General features: G+C 56.3%; 4 protein-coding genes across 7 annotated transcripts; 2 read left to right on the forward strand and 2 right to left on the reverse strand.

Annotated features, from left to right (window-relative positions):
* The first annotated feature begins 839 nt into the window (after nt 1-839).
* LOC132234955 (small ribosomal subunit protein eS28-like) lies at nt 840-1,187 on the forward strand. The gene has a single exon (XM_059696611.1). The coding sequence runs from the start codon at nt 863-865 to the stop codon at nt 1,070-1,072; it is 210 nt and encodes a 69-aa protein (XP_059552594.1). The 5' UTR covers nt 840-862; the 3' UTR covers nt 1,073-1,187.
* Nucleotides 1,188-3,950: 2,763 nt separating this feature from the next.
* On the forward strand, nt 3,951-6,803 carry MISP3 (MISP family member 3). 2 transcript variants are annotated; one of them, XM_059696615.1, is made up of 3 exons: nt 4,435-5,592; nt 6,144-6,217; nt 6,431-6,803. In XM_059696615.1, exons 1-3 carry the CDS (start codon nt 5,025-5,027, stop codon nt 6,446-6,448), a joined length of 660 nt encoding a protein of 219 aa, XP_059552598.1. In that variant the 5' UTR covers nt 4,435-5,024; the 3' UTR covers nt 6,449-6,803. The 2 variants fall into 2 exon arrangements, with proteins under 2 accessions (XP_059552599.1, XP_059552598.1); XM_059696616.1 differs by lacking the exon at nt 6,431-6,803 and having other exon boundaries at nt 3,951-5,592; nt 6,061-6,198.
* Nucleotides 6,804-10,276: 3,473 nt separating this feature from the next.
* C5H19orf67 (chromosome 5 C19orf67 homolog) lies at nt 10,277-13,310 on the reverse strand. The gene is made up of 6 exons (XM_059696617.1): nt 12,886-13,310; nt 11,880-12,024; nt 11,653-11,753; nt 11,384-11,569; nt 10,895-11,029; nt 10,277-10,451 (listed from the first exon to the last, which is right to left on the reverse strand). Exons 1-6 carry the CDS (start codon nt 13,221-13,223, stop codon nt 10,277-10,279), a joined length of 1,080 nt encoding a protein of 359 aa, XP_059552600.1. The 5' UTR covers nt 13,224-13,310.
* Nucleotides 13,311-15,444: 2,134 nt separating this feature from the next.
* Nucleotides 15,445-18,462, reverse strand: SAMD1 (sterile alpha motif domain containing 1). Of its 3 annotated transcripts, none has more exons than XM_059696614.1 (5): nt 17,085-18,462; nt 16,538-16,679; nt 16,198-16,294; nt 15,990-16,101; nt 15,445-15,898 (listed from the first exon to the last, which is right to left on the reverse strand). In XM_059696614.1, exons 1-5 carry the CDS (start codon nt 18,030-18,032, stop codon nt 15,740-15,742), a joined length of 1,458 nt encoding a protein of 485 aa, XP_059552597.1. In that variant the 5' UTR covers nt 18,033-18,462; the 3' UTR covers nt 15,445-15,739. The 3 variants fall into 3 exon arrangements, with proteins under 3 accessions (XP_059552597.1, XP_059552596.1, XP_059552595.1); XM_059696613.1 differs by having other exon boundaries at nt 16,198-16,312; XM_059696612.1 differs by having other exon boundaries at nt 16,385-16,679; nt 17,085-18,460.
* Nucleotides 18,463-19,032: the final 570 nt, after the last annotated feature.

Here is a 19,032-nt window from a genome sequence, read left to right on the forward strand (position 1 = left end):
TCTGAAATCAATAAAGATATATTAAAAGAAAAAAAGCAACAGGACAAAATAACCTTCAGACAGGGCCTAAAGCAACATTGTGCCCCAAGGAACTGTTTGCAAAGATAACAAGAAAGCAGATATATGATTACTGAACAAATGACTACAGGACTGAAAATTTAAAACATGGTTTGGAGCCCTAACCGGTTTGGCTCAGTGGACAGAGCGTCGGCCTGTGGACTGAAAGGTCCCAGGTTCGATTCCGGTCAAGGGCATGTACCTTGGTTGTGGGCACATCCCCAGTAGGAGGTGTGCAGGAGGCAGCTGATTGATGTGTCTCTCTCATCGATGTTTCTAACTCTCTATCCCTCTCCCTTCCTCTCTGTAAAAAAATCAATAAAATATATTAAAAAAACAAACAAAAAAACATAGTTTGGAATTAGTATCACTATGTCAGCTCATCTGCACCAATAGAAATACATTCCTTTTGTTGCTAGAATTGTTCACCTTCCCTTTCTCATAAATTTCCCTTGCCTTTGTCTCCTAATCAGAACACTGGTTGGGTTTCTGTCTGAATCAGTGCTTCCCAAATATCTATTGTTTTGGATCTCAAATAAATGCTTGTTGCCTCTCACTTTGGCCTTTATTTTCAGGTTAACAATGTTATAATTTAGATGTATAGTATATAGGCTTTCCTTTGTACTCTTGTCCTGGATTCCACATTGAGGCAAGACTGTTTATAATTGTGTCTGTCTCTGAATTTCAAACTCAACAGTGAATGTGCAAGTCTGATTTATTTCCTTATTCCCAACATTGATGTAGGCCTAGTAAGTATCATGCAATAATAATTCTTAAGCAGTTCCGCCCGACTGTTGCCGCCATCATGGACACGAGTCGTGTGCAGCCTATCAAGCTAGCCCGGGTCACCAAGGTGCTGGGCAGGACCGGTTCCCAGGGACAGTGCACGCAGGTCCGCGTGGAGTTCATGGACGACACGAGCCACTCCATCATCCGCAACGTGAAAGGCCCTGTGCGCGAGGGCGACGTGCTCACTCTGCTGGAGTCGGAGCGAGAGGCTTGGAGGCTGCGCTGAACTGGTGCCTGGGTCCTGGCTGTCTGGGTGAACCACATAGCCCATGGGGAAGATGCTCCACTGTTAATAAAGCATTTATGTAAAATAATAATAATAATAATAATAATAATAATAATTCTTAAGCAACTGCTGTGTGTTAAGCACTGTTCTAGGCATGGGGTGTTGGGTATAGAGGTGAGCAAGACAAACCAAAAAGTAACATGGCTCACCTTCTATTGGGGGGAGATAGATAATATACAATCTATATATATAAAAGCCTAAGTGACCGAATGACTGAACAACTGAATGACTGGTCAACTGGTCGCTATAATGCGCACTGACCACCAGGGGGTAGATGCTCAAAGCAGGAGCTGCCCCCTCATGGTCAGTGTGCTCCCACTGCCAACCTCCTGCGGCCCCTCTCCCCGGCCAACCTCCCACCGCCCTGATCGGCCAATCACCAGCCAGGCCGAGGGACCCCACCCATGCACAAATTTGTGCACTGGGCCTCTAGTTAAAAAATAAATACAGTGGGGCCTTGATTTACGAGTTTAATTTGTTCCACGACGGAGCTCATAACTCAAATTACTCGTATGTCAAATCATAAAGTGAAGGAGACACGTGATGCTGGGCTGCTGTTGTGGCGTTCACTGTGACGTTTGCTGCGCCAACTAGCGGTGGGGTATCTGAAGCTGGCTCGTAACCCGAATTTTAGCTCGCAACTCAAAGCAAAAAATCGGCCAAGAGATGGCTCGTATCTCGAAAAACTCGTTAGTCGGGACACTCGTAAGTCAATGCCCCACTGTAAAGGCAATTGCTGATAACTGCAATACAGGGTGAGTTACAGAAAACAACAGGGTAGAGTTATGGAGAAGGGCTGTTGATGATATAGGCTAGATAACCAGGGACCACTTGTCTGAAGAAGGGGAATTTGAGCCCAGACTTAAATAGTAGAAGCCAACCATGTAATGAGTCATTCCAGGAAGAAGGAAAGACAAGTGCAAAGGCCCTGAGGTGGCAATACAGGGAAGCACAAGGCCAGAACAAATGCATGATCGAGGGAGAGGATGTTATGAGACCTGAGAAGTGGGCAGAGCCTTTGGCCTGGGGTAGGGAGCTTGAATTTTTCTTCTAAGTTTGGTGGGGAGCCACTGGAGGAAGGTGAAGTGGCTGGGATGAGAGTGAAGTGGACAAATGCAGAATGTTTTGAAGGCAGAGCCAACAGATCCAACAGCAATCCAATCCAGATGAATTGAAGGGGGAAGGGTGGCTGAGGGAAAGAGAGAAATTGAGGCTGACACCTATGTTTGGGGCATGAGAATCGGAATGGGTGCGTTGCCATGCATAGGGAGAAGTAGAGTTGGAAGAAACCAAGAGTTCAGTTTGAAAGTGTTCAGTTTGACATGTCTATTAGACTGGAAGCTGTTGGCTGTAAATCCCAAACCCTGGGGAAACGTCAAAGCTAGAGCTGTAAACTTGGGATACAACAGCAGAGGGATGGTGTTTAAAGCATGAGATTGGGATTTGTGAGGGTCCCGGTGCTAGCAGGAAAGAGATTGTGCGCTCAAACTGAGTAATGGATGAGAAATTAATAGAGTCGGTTTACAGAGGTGCAGGGAGACAATCAAAGCATTGTTCACACCCTGGGTTAGAAGCTAGGAGCTCATACCACGCCTTGGCCTTGGAGAGAGGCGGAAAGAGAGGAGGGAGAGAGAGAGAGAGAGAGAGAGAGAGAGAGAGAGAGAGAGAGAGAGAGAGAGAGAGAGATCAAGCTGTGCAGAGCTGCTACCTACAGTGGAGGGACACAGCCAACCTTGTCCATCTGAGGGCACATGGGATTAACATGCTGACCTCACTCTCCTCTCCCCATTAGCCAACCCCAATGGCAGCCAGAGGGGAAAGAACCTGTGGCTGTAGGTGAACAGAAGTCTGAAAAGGGGTGCTCTGGAGGTAGGAGGAACACCAGGAGAGGTGGTGTTCCTGGAGATCAAGGAGCTGGAGAGGAAGTCAGAGGGGAGCCAGTGGCTGGGTCTGACAAGTGAATGTCATCAGCGTCCTTGGATGGAGAAGCTCAGTGGGATGGGTACCAAGAGCAGAATTAGCATGGCAGGAGGAGGGCCAGAGGTGATACAACCGAGAGGCCGCTGTAGAGACAACTCTTCCCAGAAGCACAGCTTTATTTTTATTTTTTCAGAAGCACAGCTTTAATCCTCATCACCTCTCAAGAAAACTGAGCCTTGGAGAAGGCGGGTACCTTGCTCAGGTTATGAGTGAGATGGAACCCAGGTGAGCCCAATTCCAATTAGGCCAATGGGGTCAGAGGGAAGAAGGAGGTCAGATGGTCAGAGGGAGGAGAGCAGTAGTTTGAGATTGCAACCCAGGTCGCAATGAGAGAGTGGAAAGAGATGGGAGTGGCCAAGGAAGGCAGAGTTGGGGGAAGGAATGATCAGAGTTGGACAGATTATTGGGAGTTTCTGAGGCTGGGTAGCCCTACCACTTTCTCTAGGTAATTATAGCTTTCTTCCTGGTCACCCTAGAATGGTCAGGGCAGGAGGGCGGATTTGGAGAGAGCCTGGGGAACAGAACAGACAATGTCCCTGGAAGTAGATCTGGGGGGGGGGGGGGGGGGCAGGATCTGGCCCTAGCTTCAGGGAGCTGCTACCTCCTGCAAGCCTGGATCCCTCTCTGGGCCTTCCCAGCTGCCTGAGCCCAAGATGACTGCCTTTCAAACGCAGTCACTCTGCTGAACCACGGGCGCACCGGGCCTGTCCCTCCTTCCTCCCTCCGTCTGGGAATGCAGTTGGCCAAGGACGCTTTGAGGACTTTTCCGGGAGAAGGTGAAGGGAAGCCTCTGAGCTCGGCGCCAGTGGCCACCGCTGGGAGCCTAGCTGAGCCCAGGAACTTGTCGCCCATGCTCCTGGCGCCCCCTCCAGCCTGAGCTGTGCGCCGCAGGGGTGGAACGTGATGGACAGCCCGGAGGCCAGGGGCGTCGCTGCTCTCTGGCACCGGCTGGGCGGGGGCTGGCAAGGCCCCAGAACGATGTCTTCCGGGGATACCCCTACCAGAGGGCCAGTGGCTCAGAGGCCCAGCTCGGCGTATGGCTGGGGCCACGCCTCCAGAGACATGGGGATGAAACGGTGCCAGGGTGGCGCCCAGTGTGTGAAACGGCACCCAAACTGCCCCCTTCCCTCAGGTAGTGGATGGAGTCTAGGGAAGTCCAGTGCCCTGAGCTGACCCGAAACGCGTCTTTGGACAAAACCCGGTGCCCCGCCGAGGCGCTCTGGCCCGAGGGCGGGGCCAGGGCGGAGCCCGAGCCCTCCGGGCAGGTGCAGGGGGAGGTGCCCGGCCCTGCCCTGCCCCGAGGGGCCGTTCTTGGAGGCCAGAGGCGGGTCAGAGAAACGGCCGGTGCGGGCGACGCCCTGGAACCCGCGGGTGGAGACTTCGGCCACAGGTGCCGCGCAGGGCACTGTGTCCCAGCCGTGGGTATCAAAACTCTCGCGCTGGAAACTCAGGCTTCTGGGCTGCTCTCAACTCTCAATTCCCGACACCAAGGCTCCCAGGCCGGAGAGTGGCGCCCTGGGGTCGCCCGAAGAGCGGGGCCGAGAGCCCCCGGGGTCAGACAGCGAAGTCCCTGGGCCTGTGGCAGGACAGGTCACCGCGGTGCCCGGACCAGGCGGCGAGGACCCGGTGCCCTCTGCAGAGCAGGACGCGGGGACCCCCGGGCCAGCTAGCGAAGTCCTCCAGCCATCGGCGGGGCAGGGCGCGGAGCTCCCGGGCCATGCCCACCTGGGAGCTGTGAGACTCCTGGGCCAGGCAGCGACGACTCGGAGCCAGCGAAGCGCCGCGGGTCCCGGGGCAGTGTACGAGTCAGGGTCACGGGACCTCTTCCTCCGGGTTAGACTCGGAAGCTCCCCAGCAGCGTTTTCTACTGCGCCCGGAGACTCCCCCCTAACAGCGCCCAGATCAGCTGCTCATGGAGACGCCCATCGAGCGCGAAATCCGCCGCAGCTGCGAACGTGAGGAAAGCCTGCGCCGGAGGCGGGGACTGAGCCCAGGCCGCGCGGGCCGCGAACTCGTGGAGCTGCGCTTGCGGCCGGTGCTCAGCCTGCCAGGCCCGGGCCCCGCGCTCCCGCGTGCCTTGGAGCGCGCGCGGGCGGGCGCGCAGATGCAGCGAGACATCGAGCGGGAGGCTCACCGGCAGGCGGCGCTAGCGCACCCCGCGCCCCCTGAACCGCGCCCCCGGCCGCCTCCGCAGCCGCTGGGCGAGCTCAAACGCTTCTTCGAGGCCGCGGGTGGGTGCGACTCCTCGTCCGCAGCGGAGGACGGCGCGGGCCCGCAGCGGCTGCGGGAGCCAGGGAGCCTGTCGCATTTGGCGGTGCAGAGCCGGTGCCCGGTGCTGGCCCGCGCACCGCCGCCCATCGCGCCGTCGCTGCTGGAGCAGGAGGTGCGCGAGGCGCAGGAGCGCGAGCGGGAGCTGCAGCGCCAGAGGCTTAGCGTCTATGGCACCGCCGAGGTCAAGGAGCCCGCGCCGAGCCTAATGGGTAAGCCACCCGCGCCGGGACGCCGGGGCTCCCCAGGGCTCCAGCCGCTCTCACTGACTGCCCAACTCCAGTGGCCCCTTTTCTGGCTCTCTGGGGGTTTCCCCCTGGTTCCCAGATACCTGGAGCCCCCTCTCAACTTTCCGTTCCCTGTTCACCCCTTCTGGGCTGCCCACTCTCTGTGCTTCACTCCTTAATGGGAGTGGTCATCCCAGGTACACCTCACCTAGGATCGTGGTGGGGGAGGGAAGATTCCAGATGTCTTCCCGTTTTTGGGGGGTCCCAGGGAACCCTGCCTGGGTTCCGCCACTCCCGGATCGTCCTGAATTTTCGCGCCCCTGCCTCCCCACTCTGGGTTTGCGTCCCTCCTCCCTCAGAATAGAGGCTTCCAGGAGACGGTGTGTGTGTGTGTGTGTGTGTGTGTGTGTGTGTGTGTGTGTGTGTGTGTGTGAACACCTGTGTGTATTTAAGGGGTGCGGCCTGCCTCCTTTGTCCCGGCGCCTCCAGCTGGTGAGAGGAGGAGCGACCCCGGCTGAGTGCCCCTTTCCCCGCAGCGATCAGGGGCGATGGAAAGCTGGCGGTGATCTGGCCTCCCCGCAGAAAGGCTTCCGAGAACGGCCTGGAGCAGGTGGGTTCCCCTTTATCACCGTCTTTCCCCCACCACACGCCCCCGCGGCACCAGGACGCCGGGCCGAGGAAAGCGCATCCCTGCGCCCCCGGGGACGTCCCTCTGGGGAGGACACAAAGTTCCGGGAGCGGCTCCGGGCCGAGGAGGAGGTGGTCCTGGGGCCCAAGCCGCCCCACCCCACTCCTGGGTGTTCTGACTGGCCCTTCTTCCCAGGAGGAGCGGAAGCCTTGAGGTTAGAGCAGGCTGGGATCCCCGGCCGAAAGTTACATGCCCGTCAGAGGACCGGACAAGAGGAGCCCACGCGTGCTCTCGGGATAAGCAGACCTCCCGAAGACAGACCCGCGGTCTGCGCTAGGGAAGATGAAGCCTACCAGCCCATCCTTGAACTTCATTTTGTGAAATTGATTCGTTTCTGCTACAAAACTGTTATTTTCCATTGGCAAATACCACTACAACCACCTAACCAATGAAACGGTCCAGCCCTTCTCCACCCAACTGGAAACCGAGCGAGCCTCTCCCTCCGGTCTTGACCGGGGTCACCGTCTCGGCTCCCTCATTCCCCAATAAAGTCCCTTCTTGCTGGGCAGTGCAGGCTATTTTATTCTGGGTCCTCTAGGTCTGGGTGAGGCGGGGCGTGGCGAGCGGAGCAGAAAGCAGCAGGAGGTGCCGGCGGCGGCGCCGACGCAGACGGTAAGGCGGAATGTGCCCTTAACGCCCGGTTCCTGGGCTGCTGGTCCCACACAGCCCTGCCCGGGTCCTTCTGCCCCCTGGCGGCGCGGGCGCAGACTGCGGCATTCGGATCAATGACCTCACACCCTCCTTTTCCAGACTTCGTCAACATTTATTGGTGCCAGCAGCATGCTCTGCGCTGGGCGCTGGCTAGACAGAAATGATAAGAGGTTGTTCCTGCCCTTGGGGTGTAAACAATAACTACAAAAGGAGGAGAAAAAGAAAAAAAAATGAGGGTACAATCTCCCTCGCAGGGCACACAAGGCCAGTGATAGCAAACCTCACATGCCTGTGGCCCCAGGCTAATGTGAAGGAGAGAGATGAGGGGTGCTTGAAAACAAATGCCTAGGTTTAACGGGCTGGTAAGTGTTCCTCCAACACAGCAGTGCTACCAGTGAGTGGGTTAAGTGGGGCCAGAGCTTCTGCTTCCCAAAAGCAGTGGAAACTGGGACTTTAAAAGAGAACCTACCAAACTTTAAATAATTGTGACTATTTAGAAAACTTTTAAAATAGTGTGTGTGTGTGTGTGTAGACAGCAAGCAACACCTGTCTGCAATAGGGCTTGTGGTTCATTCTCTCTGTTTCCCTTGAATGGACTTGAAGTTCTGTGAACACCCCAAGTCTCTGCAGTTACATTCTGTGGTTGTAGTGTCCCAGCTTCTTAGGGTGCAGTGAGACTCAGAAACGGTTGAGACTCAGGGAACATTTTTAGAATCATTGTTTAAACTCCTGGATTTGTCCAACTCTGTATACTCTGAGTCTAGCAACAGGCTGGAACCTGCAAAGGGACAACAAATGGTTAACGAAGGATGGAAGAATGCTTGCTCACACAGCATTGCACGCCAACAGCAGCTCAGCCCACCACCTGACCCCATCATCAGCAGACTGACCTCGTACTTGACAGTCACTCTGGGAGGTCGAGAGAGAAAGGCAGGAAGGGCAGCAATGCCAAGGTGGAAATGGAAACACCCAGAGCCAGTTCTTAATTCCCAGAAGGGCAGCTAAGAACTAAGCATGTAAAGAGTTGACAGGGTGGCTTAAGAATGGACCTTGTTTCTTAAATGTTCCTGCAAGTTAAAATCACCAGAGGCGCCCTATGCCAAGCAAATCAGAATCTGAGGGAGGCCGTGGCATCAGTGAAGCTCCCCAGGTGCTTCCAACATGGAGCCAAGTTTGAGAGCCATGATGTAGATATAGGCCACAAGTTCTCAAAGTAAGCTGGCACTGCTTGGGAACGTATTAAAAATACACACGCTTGCCCTGACCGGTTTGGCTCAGTGGATAGAGCGTTGGCCTGCAGACTGAAGGGTCCCAGGTTCGATTCCAGTCAAGGGCACATGTCCAGGTTACCGGCTTGATCCCCAGTGGGGAGTGTGCAGGAAGCAGCTGATGAATGATTCTCGCTCATCATTGATGTTTCTATCTCTCTCTCCCTCTCCCTTTCTCTCTGAAATCAATACAAATAAATAAAATTATAAACACACACACACATGCTTGGGCCCTATCCCAAACTTGATCAAAACTTCCATGTAATTCTCAGGGATGCTAAAGTTGGAGAATCCCGGGTGTGGACAGTTCTCCAGGAACAGGACCCAGGAAATGTTTCCTTCCTCTCCCAGTGCTGCCATCACCCACTGGAAACCTTTAGTCTGAAGTGGCCTGTGTTCTTGCCTTATGGGAGACAGTCTAAAGCTGCATGTGGCTAATCAGAATTGAGATGTACTGTAAGTATAAAATACCAGATTTCAAAGGCTTAGTACCAAAAAAGGGGGGATGTCTCATTAATACTTTATTTTTAAAAATATTTTTATTGATTTCAGAGAGGAAGGAGAGAGAGAGAAAGAGAAAGAGAGAGAGAGACCCACAACCCAGGCATGTGCCCTGACCGGGAATCAAACAGTAACCTTCTGGTTCATAGGTCGAAACAAACACTGAGCCAAGCTGGCCGGGCTCATTAATAATTTCTTACATTGATTATATGTTGAAATAATGTTTTGGAGATGTTGAGTTAATTAAAATTTCACTAAAATTAGTCTGGCCTTTAAAAAAAATGTGGCTACTAGAAATTTTGAAAGTACACATGACTCACACTTTATATTTCTATTGAACCAGGCTAGTCTATAGAGTTCTACAGCTGAGTGCTTCAGAACCCCTTTGAATTCATTCGGACCTGGGCCGTGGATTAAAAAATCCTTGATACAATCAGAAATTGTCACCAAAAAAAAGAGCCCCAACCTCCAATTCTGATTCACTTAACCCCTCATCCGTTTGTGTCATCTGTAAAGTGGGGCTTATATATACAATGCGCCAGGGATGGTTAGGTAAGCGAGTGGCTTGCTCAAAGCATTAAAGCAGGACACTAGGTCTCTCCTCCGACTCTGAAAATGCAGGGTTGGAGGTGACGAAAAGGCATTTCTTAGTTTAAAGGGGGTAACTGGCAGCTGAGTGACACATGGCCAGGAACGGCACCCCTCACCTCGCAAGGGACCAGTTGCGATGACAAGAACCCAGCTCAGGTCCAGGCTCCGCTACTTGCTCGCCGAAGCTTTGAACAGGTGAGTCCAACGGTCTGAGCCCGGGTTTCCCCTCCAGTCCAAGGCTGGGTGAGGCTTTGGAGATGCAAAGTGGTAGTTCTTGGCGGCTCTCCCACCGCACCTGCGCCCAGGACACACCGTGGCGTTCTGCGACCTACCCGGTCCGGGACCCAAAAGCTAGAAGATCTGATCTTGGCTCTTAGGAAACTAATCAAGAGCTCTTATCCCGGGGCACATCTGGAAACAAGGTGTTTTACGCTACAAAGAAATCACTTCCGGGTCAAAGTAGGCAAGTGGGCGTGACCCTGGGGGTCCCTTCTCACACATACACCGCCCCCCCGCCCCCAACGGGCGTTGAGTCTCCCGGCTACCCGAAAGTTGCGGTTTTCTAGGTTCCGGTTGTTGACAAGCACCGCTACTTCCCTTTTTGCTGCACGGACGCCTTTGCACATGCCCAGAGCTCTGGTCCGCCGGTCCACGGAACACGGTTTTATTACAAAAACTACATTTCCCAGAAGACTGCGCGAGTAGGCGGGGCTTCGTCGCCCGAGAGGAGGGGAGCGGCGCTCGAGTGGACTCTGAGTTTGTGACCTCTTTCTTTTATTTAACAGAAAAATGGTGTATCCGCACGCAGGGCCCCGCGGCCGGGGCAGACCCAGTGCGGATGGACCAGCGCGGCCTGGCCCCTGAGAAGGTGAGGCCGAGCTGCCCTTGGAGAACGAGTGAGCCCCTCCCTGCCCTGCCCCTCTCCTGGAGTTTGGAACTGTCAAGCTTCAGCTCCTACCCTCTCCCAGGTTCAAGACCCCTGTGTGTCCCACGTTGTGGGCCCGGCCGCGCTCGGGGACCGGGCCGGGCCTGCCTGGCCTGTGAGGATTTGCACCAGCAGGTCGGTGGCTAGCATGTGAGATGGCTCCTCGAAACCGATGGTCAGCAGCTGCTGGTAATCTCCGGACGGCTGCGGGCACAAAATCCTGCGGGCCCAGGACAGACAGGGCGGGACGTGAGCGCCCTCTGCTTCTCGGGAGCCTCTCCCCTCGGGTGAGGGGCTGGGACTGAAAGAGGCTTTGTTTCAGCTGGTGGGGGAAAGTGGTTTCCTTGTTGATGAGAAGCCTAGGGTACTGGTTCTGGGAGGCTGAACTAGGCATCCCTCATTTGACCAATCATCTAGCTGCTGTGTGCCCTTGGGCAGGCAACCTCTCTGGGCACCTGTTTCCTTCTTTGTAAAAATGGGCTGGTTACTTAGTATAGACCTAAATGGGTTTTACATAAAGCAGTTTTCAGAACATAATAAAATGTTATGGTTGTTACCAAGGGGAACAATGTTGTGGGGGGTGGGGGAGATAGATGGTCTTTGGTATGGTTCTGCCCCTCCCTCCAGAGCCCACGCCCGCCTTGCCATGGCCCTAGCTCCTACCAGGAATAAAGGTCATCCTCGGCTGGTCCTAGGGGCACCCATCGGCCGATGGACCACAGCTTCTGAATCTGGGGACAAGAATTGGCCGGACTCTTGCCTGTGTCTTCCCATGTATCTCGATAGCACAGGAAGTAGCTGGGAGGGGAAGAGGCAGCAATTACGAGTGAGCAGTTTTCTAGCTTCTTCTGTTAAGGGCTTTAATTTTGAAGGTGAGGTAGAAACTCATCAGAAGTTGCCTTCAAGTTCTCAGCTAGGGATGTGACACAATACTGAGGCCTTTTCTCTCTGCCAGACTACTTTTAAGATGAGGACTTTTATTTTGATTGGGGGATGAATTTTTTAAAAGGCAAGGATGGCCTTTCAAAGGTCCTTGGTTTCCTGTTTGACTTTCCACACCTTAGTGGTGGTGGTGGTAGTGGTGGTTCAGAGGCCCATACTGTCATTCTCCATAGAGGGGGTAGGGACTTTGATTCTGGTAAGGGGACTCACTAATCCACATGGGAATCTTGCCCCCGGCTGCTGGGGTCTGGGGTAGTTTCCAGGTTCCAGCGCATCTTCTTATAGAGGTACCGGGGGAAGCGGCTGGTGGTGTAGGCAGCAGGGGCACAGTATCTGAAGATGGACACCTCGTGGGAAGGACTGATGGAGAACCTCCCACAGAAGAAACAGGAGATGCTGGGAAGAGATGGGAGAGTGGGGAAGGAGGTTGTGCCCAGACCCTTCTACTCTCTACCAATCCCAGTCTCCCACCCTATTACCTTAGGGGGTCTGTCTCTTCCAGTTCCACAAACCCAAACGATGCATACATGAGCACCAGCTGTTCCAGTCGCAGGGTCAGCTGTTGGGAGATCTCCAACAGCTGCATGGAAGAGGAGGCATCATAGTATTAGCTGGCCTACCAGGAGCACCTGCCCCTCTACCTCCCTCCCCGAGGCCTGAGGGATGACGAAAGGGGAATGGGGTTTAGGGAACTGCCCCCACACACCCCCTTTCGAACCAGCTCCTGCAGAGCTCCATAGATGGGAGGCACACCCCTTGCAGCTGCCTCCAGGTACAGGAAGTAGGGCTCACACATTTTTAAGAAGGTGGGCATGGCCTTTGCCAACTGTTCCTTCTGAACTCGGTCCCTGCTGAAGGGAGAAGAAGACCTTTGCTTAGGATCTCTTATCACTCCTCATTTCTCCCATTCTACTCAGCCTCCCACTTTTATCCCTGGTCTGGACCTTGGGTACACCCTGTCCACCCCCACCCCCCATCCCCCCTCCAGATCTTTCTTTGTCAGAGCATCTTCCAGGACAACCTGCATCACAGCTATTTGGAACACCTGGTAAAATGCTGACACCTGAGTCCCATGGCTTATTTTTGCAGGTGGGACCGGGAAACCTAGGGTTTAAACAGCCCCCCAGAATCAGTCTCTTTGGGCTGCAATCACATTCTCCTTTTTGGTCTCAAACTGGTAACCAGTGGACCAAATCTGGATCAGATGGGTTTTGTTTAGCCTGCCCAGGATCCAAAACCTAAGCCTTCTGTTAAAAAACCAAAAAAAGTCCTAGAGATTTGGCAAACTGGGGCCCAATAGCAGGTACTCCCTAACCCAGGGGTGGGCAAACTTTTTGACTCAAGGGCCACAATGGGTTCTTAAACTGGACCGGAGGGCCGGAACAAAAGCATGGATGGAGTGTTTGTGTGAACTAATATAAATTCAAAGTAAACATCATTACATAAAAGGGTACGGTCTTTTTTTTTTTTTTTTTTTTTTTTTAGTTTTATTCATTTCAAGCGGGCCGTAGTTTGCCCACGGCTGCACCCCAAATAGTACACAGCCTTCATCACTCTTCCAAATTAGATTCCTAATCAGCTAGCTTCATTCATTGCCTCTAGCTCCTAATGCTTTTAAGTTTGCCACTCTGGTGTGTGCCACCTGCCGGAATCCAGTCACCCCTCTCCTGTTTCCTTACGTACAGGGACCCTAGGACTCTGTCCAGCACTACCTGTAGAGCAAGTAGCTTTGGAAATCATCCGCCTTCTTGAGCAGGTAGCGGAGTTGTTCCGTGATGGGGCTGAACAGGGTGTCCAAGGGTAGGCGAGGAGGTGTGGGGCCCGGGCCCGGGGCCAGAGGCTCTGGGGAAGGCGTGGAAGGGGAGGTCTTGGGCAGTTGCCCCTGGCCATCCTCCAGTTCCACTTGGGCTGGGTCCCCAGGTCGGCTAGAGGGCGCCGACCACGAGGGGTCTCCGCAGGGCTGAGCCCCAGGTTCCATGTCGTCCTGGGGCAGCTTTTCCCCAGTGCCGCCGGGGAGGAGCGGCTCCACGAACCACTGCTCCGAAGCCATTGTGGGGCTGGAGGAAGGGATCTGAGACCTTTAAGTCTACACCACCCCGGTTGGCCACGGGTTCGACCCCGCCTGGGAACCTCCGGTTCGACCCCGCCTGGGAACCTCCGATTCGCCCTCGATGGGAGCGCAGCACCGTCCACCTCACTCCTGCCTCGACCGCTCTGCCAGCGGCGGAGCACCGCGCGGAGTTCACCTCGTTTGAATTTCAACACGTAGGAGGGGCGCGCCGCTGGGGTCCGCTTGAGCGCGCGCTCCAGCAATCCAACGGAGGTGGGGTGGGGGCGACCTGGGCCGGCACTGGGGAGGTTATGTCTTTGGGGTGCGGTCTGGGGGCCACCGCCTTTCTCTTGGAGGCAGTTTCCTAGGGAGGAGGCGGTCTCTGCAGCGCGTTCAAGCCCCGGGGCGCAGGAATATAAAGGTAGACACCTGCTCCCACCCCCAGAGCCTCCGACTCCAGGACGGAATCTGTATTTTAAAAACTAAGGGAGTGCCCGGCGGGTGGCTGAGCACGGACCTCTGAAGCAAAAGGTCACTGATTCAGGGCACATGCCCAGGTTTCCAGTTTGATCCCCAGTAGGGGTGTGCATGAGGCAGCTGACCCATGTTTCTCTCATCCATGTTTCTACTATCCCTCTTCCTTCTAAAATCAATAAAAGCATATTAAGAAAAACAAAACAAAAACACAGCTCTAACGGGTTTGGCTCAGTGGATAGAGCCTCGGCCTGCGGACTCAAGGGTCCCAAGTTCGATGGGCATATACCTTGATTGCGGGCACATCCCCAGTAGGGGATGTGCAGGAGGCAGCTGATCGATGTTTCTAACTCTCTATCCCTCTCCCTTCCTCTCTGTGAAAAATCAATAAAATATATTTAAAACAAAAAAACTAATGGGAGTTTTCCTGACCGGTTGCTTAGTGGTTAGAGCCTCAGCCCTCAAAAGGGGTCCATCCAGTCCTGGTTGGGGCCCCTGGGAGAGACAACCAATCAATGTCTCTCACATCTGTTTCTCAATCTCTCTCTGCCCCACCTCCCTCCTTTCCACTCTCAAAAAACAAGGGGAAAAAATAGCCACCAGTGACGGTTAACAAAATAAATTATAAAACTAATGCAGTTGAGAAACTGCATTAGAACCTAATAGGGACTATCTCATTTGATAACCCAATCCCTTGTTCCTTTTATGGAGAGAGGACCTTGTAGCTTGGAGGTCCTGCCATGGGCCCTGCTCCAACAGTTTTTGTAGCTTGCAAGACTGTCAGACGTATACATATGAAGCCAAATACTTTAATTATACTTACACTCTGGGTAAAGTGCTCACAGGTGTTGGATCCCACCCTGTGACCCTGAGCAAGTATCTTTGCCATAGGGAGTGTTGCCTATCTGTAAAGTCATTTTTACAAGCTCTGCTTCTTGGGGCTGCAGAGAGAACCAAGAAAATGTAAAGCTGCCTAGCTGGTGTGGCTCAGTGATTGAGCTTCAACCCATGAACCGGGAGTTCACGGTTGGATTCCCAGTCAGGGCACATGCCTGGGTTACAACTGATCATCAGCAGGGGTCATGCAAGAGGCAGCCAATAGATGATTCTCATCATTGTTTCTCTCTCTCTCTCTCCCTTAAATCAATAAAAACACATTAAAAAAAATAAATTCCTTAAAAAACACACAAAAAACTAAAGCCAAGGTTAATTGCTAGTCACTCAACAAACATTTAAGCACCTACTGTTACAGGTACTGTTCTGGGCATGGGGAGATGATAGAACTGCGCAAGCATTCCTGTCCTCCCGGAGCAATCACTATTACAGCTGGCTGTGAGGCAGCCCCAATTCACTACCTGTCTCCCTCTGAGAACAATTCAGTACTATCCCGGCTCTCCCAGGAGGCTGGTGCGGTTCTTCAATACCCCGCTTCCCCAACTCCATTGATAAAATGGGACTCCTGGCCTTTTTTCTTTTCTTTTCTTTTTTTTAAAACTTTATTTAAAAAATCTTCGGTGCAATATTAAAAAGCAATACAGCCAGCTGGAGCGACAACCAACAGAAAGAGTAGGGAAGACCCACTGATCTCACCCCACCCAGGGGACGGAGGCTGAGGGCAGACCAAGGAGGGGCCTGGTTGATGGGGGAGGGAAGAAAGGCCACCCATCAAAATGAATAGGCAGAACAAATCATTTATATAGGAAACATCTGGCTGAACTAAAGATCTATGGGAGATAGGAAACCCCCATTTCTTTTCTTTTCTTTTTTTTCAAAAATGTCCTAGGTTGGGGGTGGGGGTGGGCCTCCTGGGGTGAAATGAGCAGGCCCTGTCCCACCCCACACTCCTCCATCAGGAAGTCTGGGATGTGCTCGATGCCAGATGTGTGTGTTGGGGAGACACTGGGAAGAGATGAGTAGGGAAGGGTGCCCCTCACTGGAATCTGTTATGAGGGCTGCGAGTGTCCCTAGTCCAACCCCTGGACTCCAGGGGACTTGGGTAAGATGGGTCTGGAAAGGGTAGGGGCAGGGGTGAGGCTGGACGTTCAGCCTAGGAGGCCATCAGGGTCATCATCCTCAAAGTGGCCTTGCTGGAGCACCTTGATGTGGTGCTCGTAGATTTTCAGGGCTGGGCCAAGGCGGATGGACAGGCCGGTTAGCACATCTGTCCGCTGCATGAGCAGGAGAGACTTGCCATCTATTTCCTGGGTGGGACAGAGAGAGACAGAGAGCAGGGTCAGAGCAGACCCCCACTGCCCTGGGATAGAGGAGGGAAGCTGAGGGTTGGAAACTCACCTGTTCTTGGAAAGCTGTTGCCTGCTCCGGGAAGCCAGCCTCTGTGAAATATTCTACCACGTCCATCACTGTCCATTCTACAGGGTCAGCTGGCTTCTCTTTGCGCCCAGAACTGCATTGGAAAAGAGGGAACCGGTGAACAGTGATGTTACCCGGGTTGCTACACACCCCTGGGCACCACCCTCTTGTCTCAAACATCCCAACTTACGGACAGCCAAAGGGGGTTCCATCGGCCCCAGGCAGGGCTGGTTTTCCTGGGGGCAAAGGCACGGGGGATGGGGAGTCTGGCCCAGTGGCAGCAGAGGCTGGGAAAGAAAAAGCATCTGCCTGTGACTTTGTCTTGGGGCTTGATTCCTCCCGACCAGGCTCCCTCCCCCACCCAGAGGGGTCCTTACCTGATCCCCCTTCCTTATTCATGGCTGCCATGGAGAACACCTGGCGGGTGCCACTGCCTGGTGCTGGCCCCCGCCCTTCATCCTGGCCCTGGTGAGGTCCACAAGGTGTCCACTCCTTGACCCTCTCCTTGGCACTCTGAGGGCCCCTCTCACCATTAAGCTGGTGATGCTGGGCACCTGCAGGACGGTCACCCTCGGGTACCTCAGAGCCTTCAGACACATTGTCTTCATCATCTTCATCTTCTTCATCATCTTCCTCCTCTTCCTTCTCAAGCAGTCGCTCTTCTCCACCTCTCTGGTGCCAAGGAGGGAGGCACGCAAAGTTAGCAGCTGTTCTGGCCGTGGGCCCAGTCCCTGGGATCCAGGACTGAGCGGTGTACCTAACGGCCACTTTTAATATCAACACGGCTTAACTTCTACACATTTGCTCCGTGCCAAGCTCTGTGTTAATAAAGCCCCCAGTAGCCAAATCTCACTAAACTCGCTCAACCCCAAGAGGTCGCTACTGTTGTTAAGTTTTACACCGGAGGAAACTGAGGCTCGGAAAGATTAAGTCACTTACCAAGGTTGCTACAAGCTGAATCTGTAGGGAAGCCGCACAAAGCCCAAGCTGCCCGTTCCTCCCGAGACTTGCACCCCCAACACCAAGTTCACCCGCACCTGCCCACTGCGCGGCGCCGTCCCTACCCAGCGCGCTCACCTTGCTCCGAGACGCGCGGGCGCTGGCAGCCGTCGGCGCTCGTCCAGGCCTATCCCCGCGGGGCAGCGCGAGCGCTCCGAGACGGGTGCGCTCTAGGCGGCCTCGCGCCGCCGCCTCCTCCTCCAGTAGCCCCTGCGCACGGCCACGGGTCAGGCGGCCACCGGCACCGCCGCTGCCCCCGAGGTAGCGCACGACTTCCCGCAGGCTCACGGGCCGCGCAGGGCCGCTGGCCCGCGCCGCGCCCCCCTCAGGCGGCTGCTGTGGCTGCTGCGGCGGCGGCTGCTGCTGCTGTGGCGGCGCCGGCGGCTGTGGCGGTGGCGGCAGCGGCGGCTCCCGGGCGGCGACGGCGGGCGGGGGGGCGCGACGCGGGCCGGTCGGAGGCGCCACTGCCAGAGGAGCGGCGGTCGCAGGCGGCGGCGCGGCCAGGGGCGCGGCCCGCTGCGCGCGGGGGCCCGGCTGCGCGGGGCCGGGCGAGGGGGGCGCTGTAGTGGCGGCGGCCGCGGCAGCCGCGCGGGGCGCCCGGGCTGGGGCGGCGGCAGCGACGGGCGCGGGCGGCGGCGGCGGGGCGGGCGTGGGCGGCGGCGCGGCGGCCGGGCCCCCGCGGGGGGCGCGCGGCGGGGCCGGCGGGGTAGCTCCGCGCCGGGGCGGCTGGACGCGCGCCGCGTTGCGGTACGAAATGCTCCCCTTGTAGCTGACCCGGAGAACGGCGCGCTGCTGGATCAGTTTCTCGAGCTCGGCGCGCGTGCGCTCCGGCTCCGGGCCGTGCCGCCGCCGCACCATCCGGCAGATGCGCTCCAGGTCCGGCCGCGCCTTGCGCGAGCGCAGCGAGTCGATGGTGTCCAGGATCCACTCTTGGTAGTGCGGGGAAGCAGCGGACGACGAGGTAGCGGCCGCCGTGGTGGCGGCCGCCGCCGTCTCCGGCGGGGGTAGGGCCGGGGGCCCCGCCATGCCTCCCGCCCGGCCCGGCTGCACCGTGCGCGCTGCCTCCCTCCCAGCGCGGCGCCCCCCTCCCGGGCTCCCCTCCCTCCGCCGCTGCCCGCCTCCTCCTCCCCCCCCGCCCGGGGGGCGCAGCGCCTCGGCGGAGCGGCGGCGGCGCTGCTGTTTCTTTGCAAAAAAAAAAGAGAGAGAGAGAAAGCGAGAGAGAGAAAGAGAGAGAGAGAAAACAGTGAGAAAGAAAAGAGAGAAAAAAAATATATGCACACACTCACTCGCACGCACGCACACACAGACCCGCTTCTGCTGGGCGCGCGCGGGGCCGGGGATGCGAGGGAGGAGGGGAGCGCGGCCGGCCCCTCCCCGCCGCTGCCGCCGCCGCCGCCGCCGCCGCACGCGCGCCCTGCGCCCGGGACACTCCGGCCCCCCTTCCTTCCCTCCCTCCCTCCACCCCGCCGCCCGCCTTCCTCCCTCCCACCCCCACGCGCCCGCTTTTAAGGTGGAGCCCGGGCCCCCTGCCCGCCCCCTTTACCCTGCGCTCTCGCTCACTCCGACCCCCCCCTTACAACTCCCGCGCGCTTTTTAAGGAGGCGCCGCGGAGTTGGCGCCGGGGCGGGGGCGGGGGAAAGGGAGGGCCGGGGGGGAGGGGAGAGGGGGCGGGCGGGGCGGACGGGCGGCGCTCGGCCGCCCTCCAGCCATTGGGCGCAGGACCCAGACGTCCCCGGCGCCCAGCCCCCATCTCCACGCCTCCGAGGCGCGCTCCGCTCTCGGGACCGCACTTACCGGGAACTCGCGGCTCGGGCTGCCGCGCTTGCTGGGCGCCGCAGAAACCCTTGAGCCGCCGCCACTCCAGTGGCCCCAGGGCGCGCTTGGCCTCGCGCTGAGAAGGCGGGGAGAGGGACGCGCTCCGTCACCCCTACCCTTGACCGCCCCCAGCCAGGCCCCCACTTCTCTTGCCCACCCCATAGCTCGGCTTCCCAGCGCGCCGGCCCCGGAGTCTCCTTGGAACTCCCTT

This window comes from Myotis daubentonii, chromosome 5, assembly GCF_963259705.1.
Source record: "Myotis daubentonii chromosome 5, mMyoDau2.1, whole genome shotgun sequence".
Lineage (NCBI taxonomy): Eukaryota > Metazoa > Chordata > Mammalia > Chiroptera > Vespertilionidae > Myotis > Myotis daubentonii.

What these genes read in the sequence shown, in the direction of transcription:
- MISP3 (XM_059696615.1), top strand. Translation starts at nt 5,025, where the DNA reads ATGGAGACGCCCATCGAGCGCGAAATCCGCCGCAGCTGCGAACGTGAG. An exon ending in GCCCGCGCCGAGCCTAATGG is followed by an intron (nt 5,593 to 6,143) that starts GTAAGCCACCCG and finishes CTTTCCCCGCAG; the next exon opens with CGATCAGGGGCGATGGAAAG.
- LOC132234955 (XM_059696611.1), top strand. Translation starts at nt 863, where the DNA reads ATGGACACGAGTCGTGTGCAGCCTATCAAGCTAGCCCGGGTCACCAAG.
- C5H19orf67 (XM_059696617.1), bottom strand. Translation starts at nt 13,223, where the DNA reads ATGGCTTCGGAGCAGTGGTTCGTGGAGCCGCTCCTCCCCGGCGGCACT. An exon ending in CAAGATTCCCATGTGGATTA is followed by an intron (nt 11,030 to 11,383) that starts GTGAGTCCCCTT and finishes TTCCCCTCCCAG; the next exon opens with CTACTTCCTGTGCTATCGAG. An exon ending in GAGGATGACCTTTATTCCTG is followed by an intron (nt 10,452 to 10,894) that starts GTAGGAGCTAGG and finishes CTGGGCCCGCAG; the next exon opens with GATTTTGTGCCCGCAGCCGT.
- SAMD1 (XM_059696612.1), bottom strand. Translation starts at nt 18,032, where the DNA reads ATGGCGGGGCCCCCGGCCCTACCCCCGCCGGAGACGGCGGCGGCCGCC. An exon ending in CCCGCGCGTCTCGGAGCAAG is followed by an intron (nt 16,680 to 17,084) that starts GTGAGCGCGCTG and finishes CCTTGGCACCAG; the next exon opens with AGAGGTGGAGAAGAGCGACT. An exon ending in GAATAAGGAAGGGGGATCAG is followed by an intron (nt 16,295 to 16,384) that starts GTAAGGACCCCT and finishes TTTCTTTCCCAG; the next exon opens with CCTCTGCTGCCACTGGGCCA.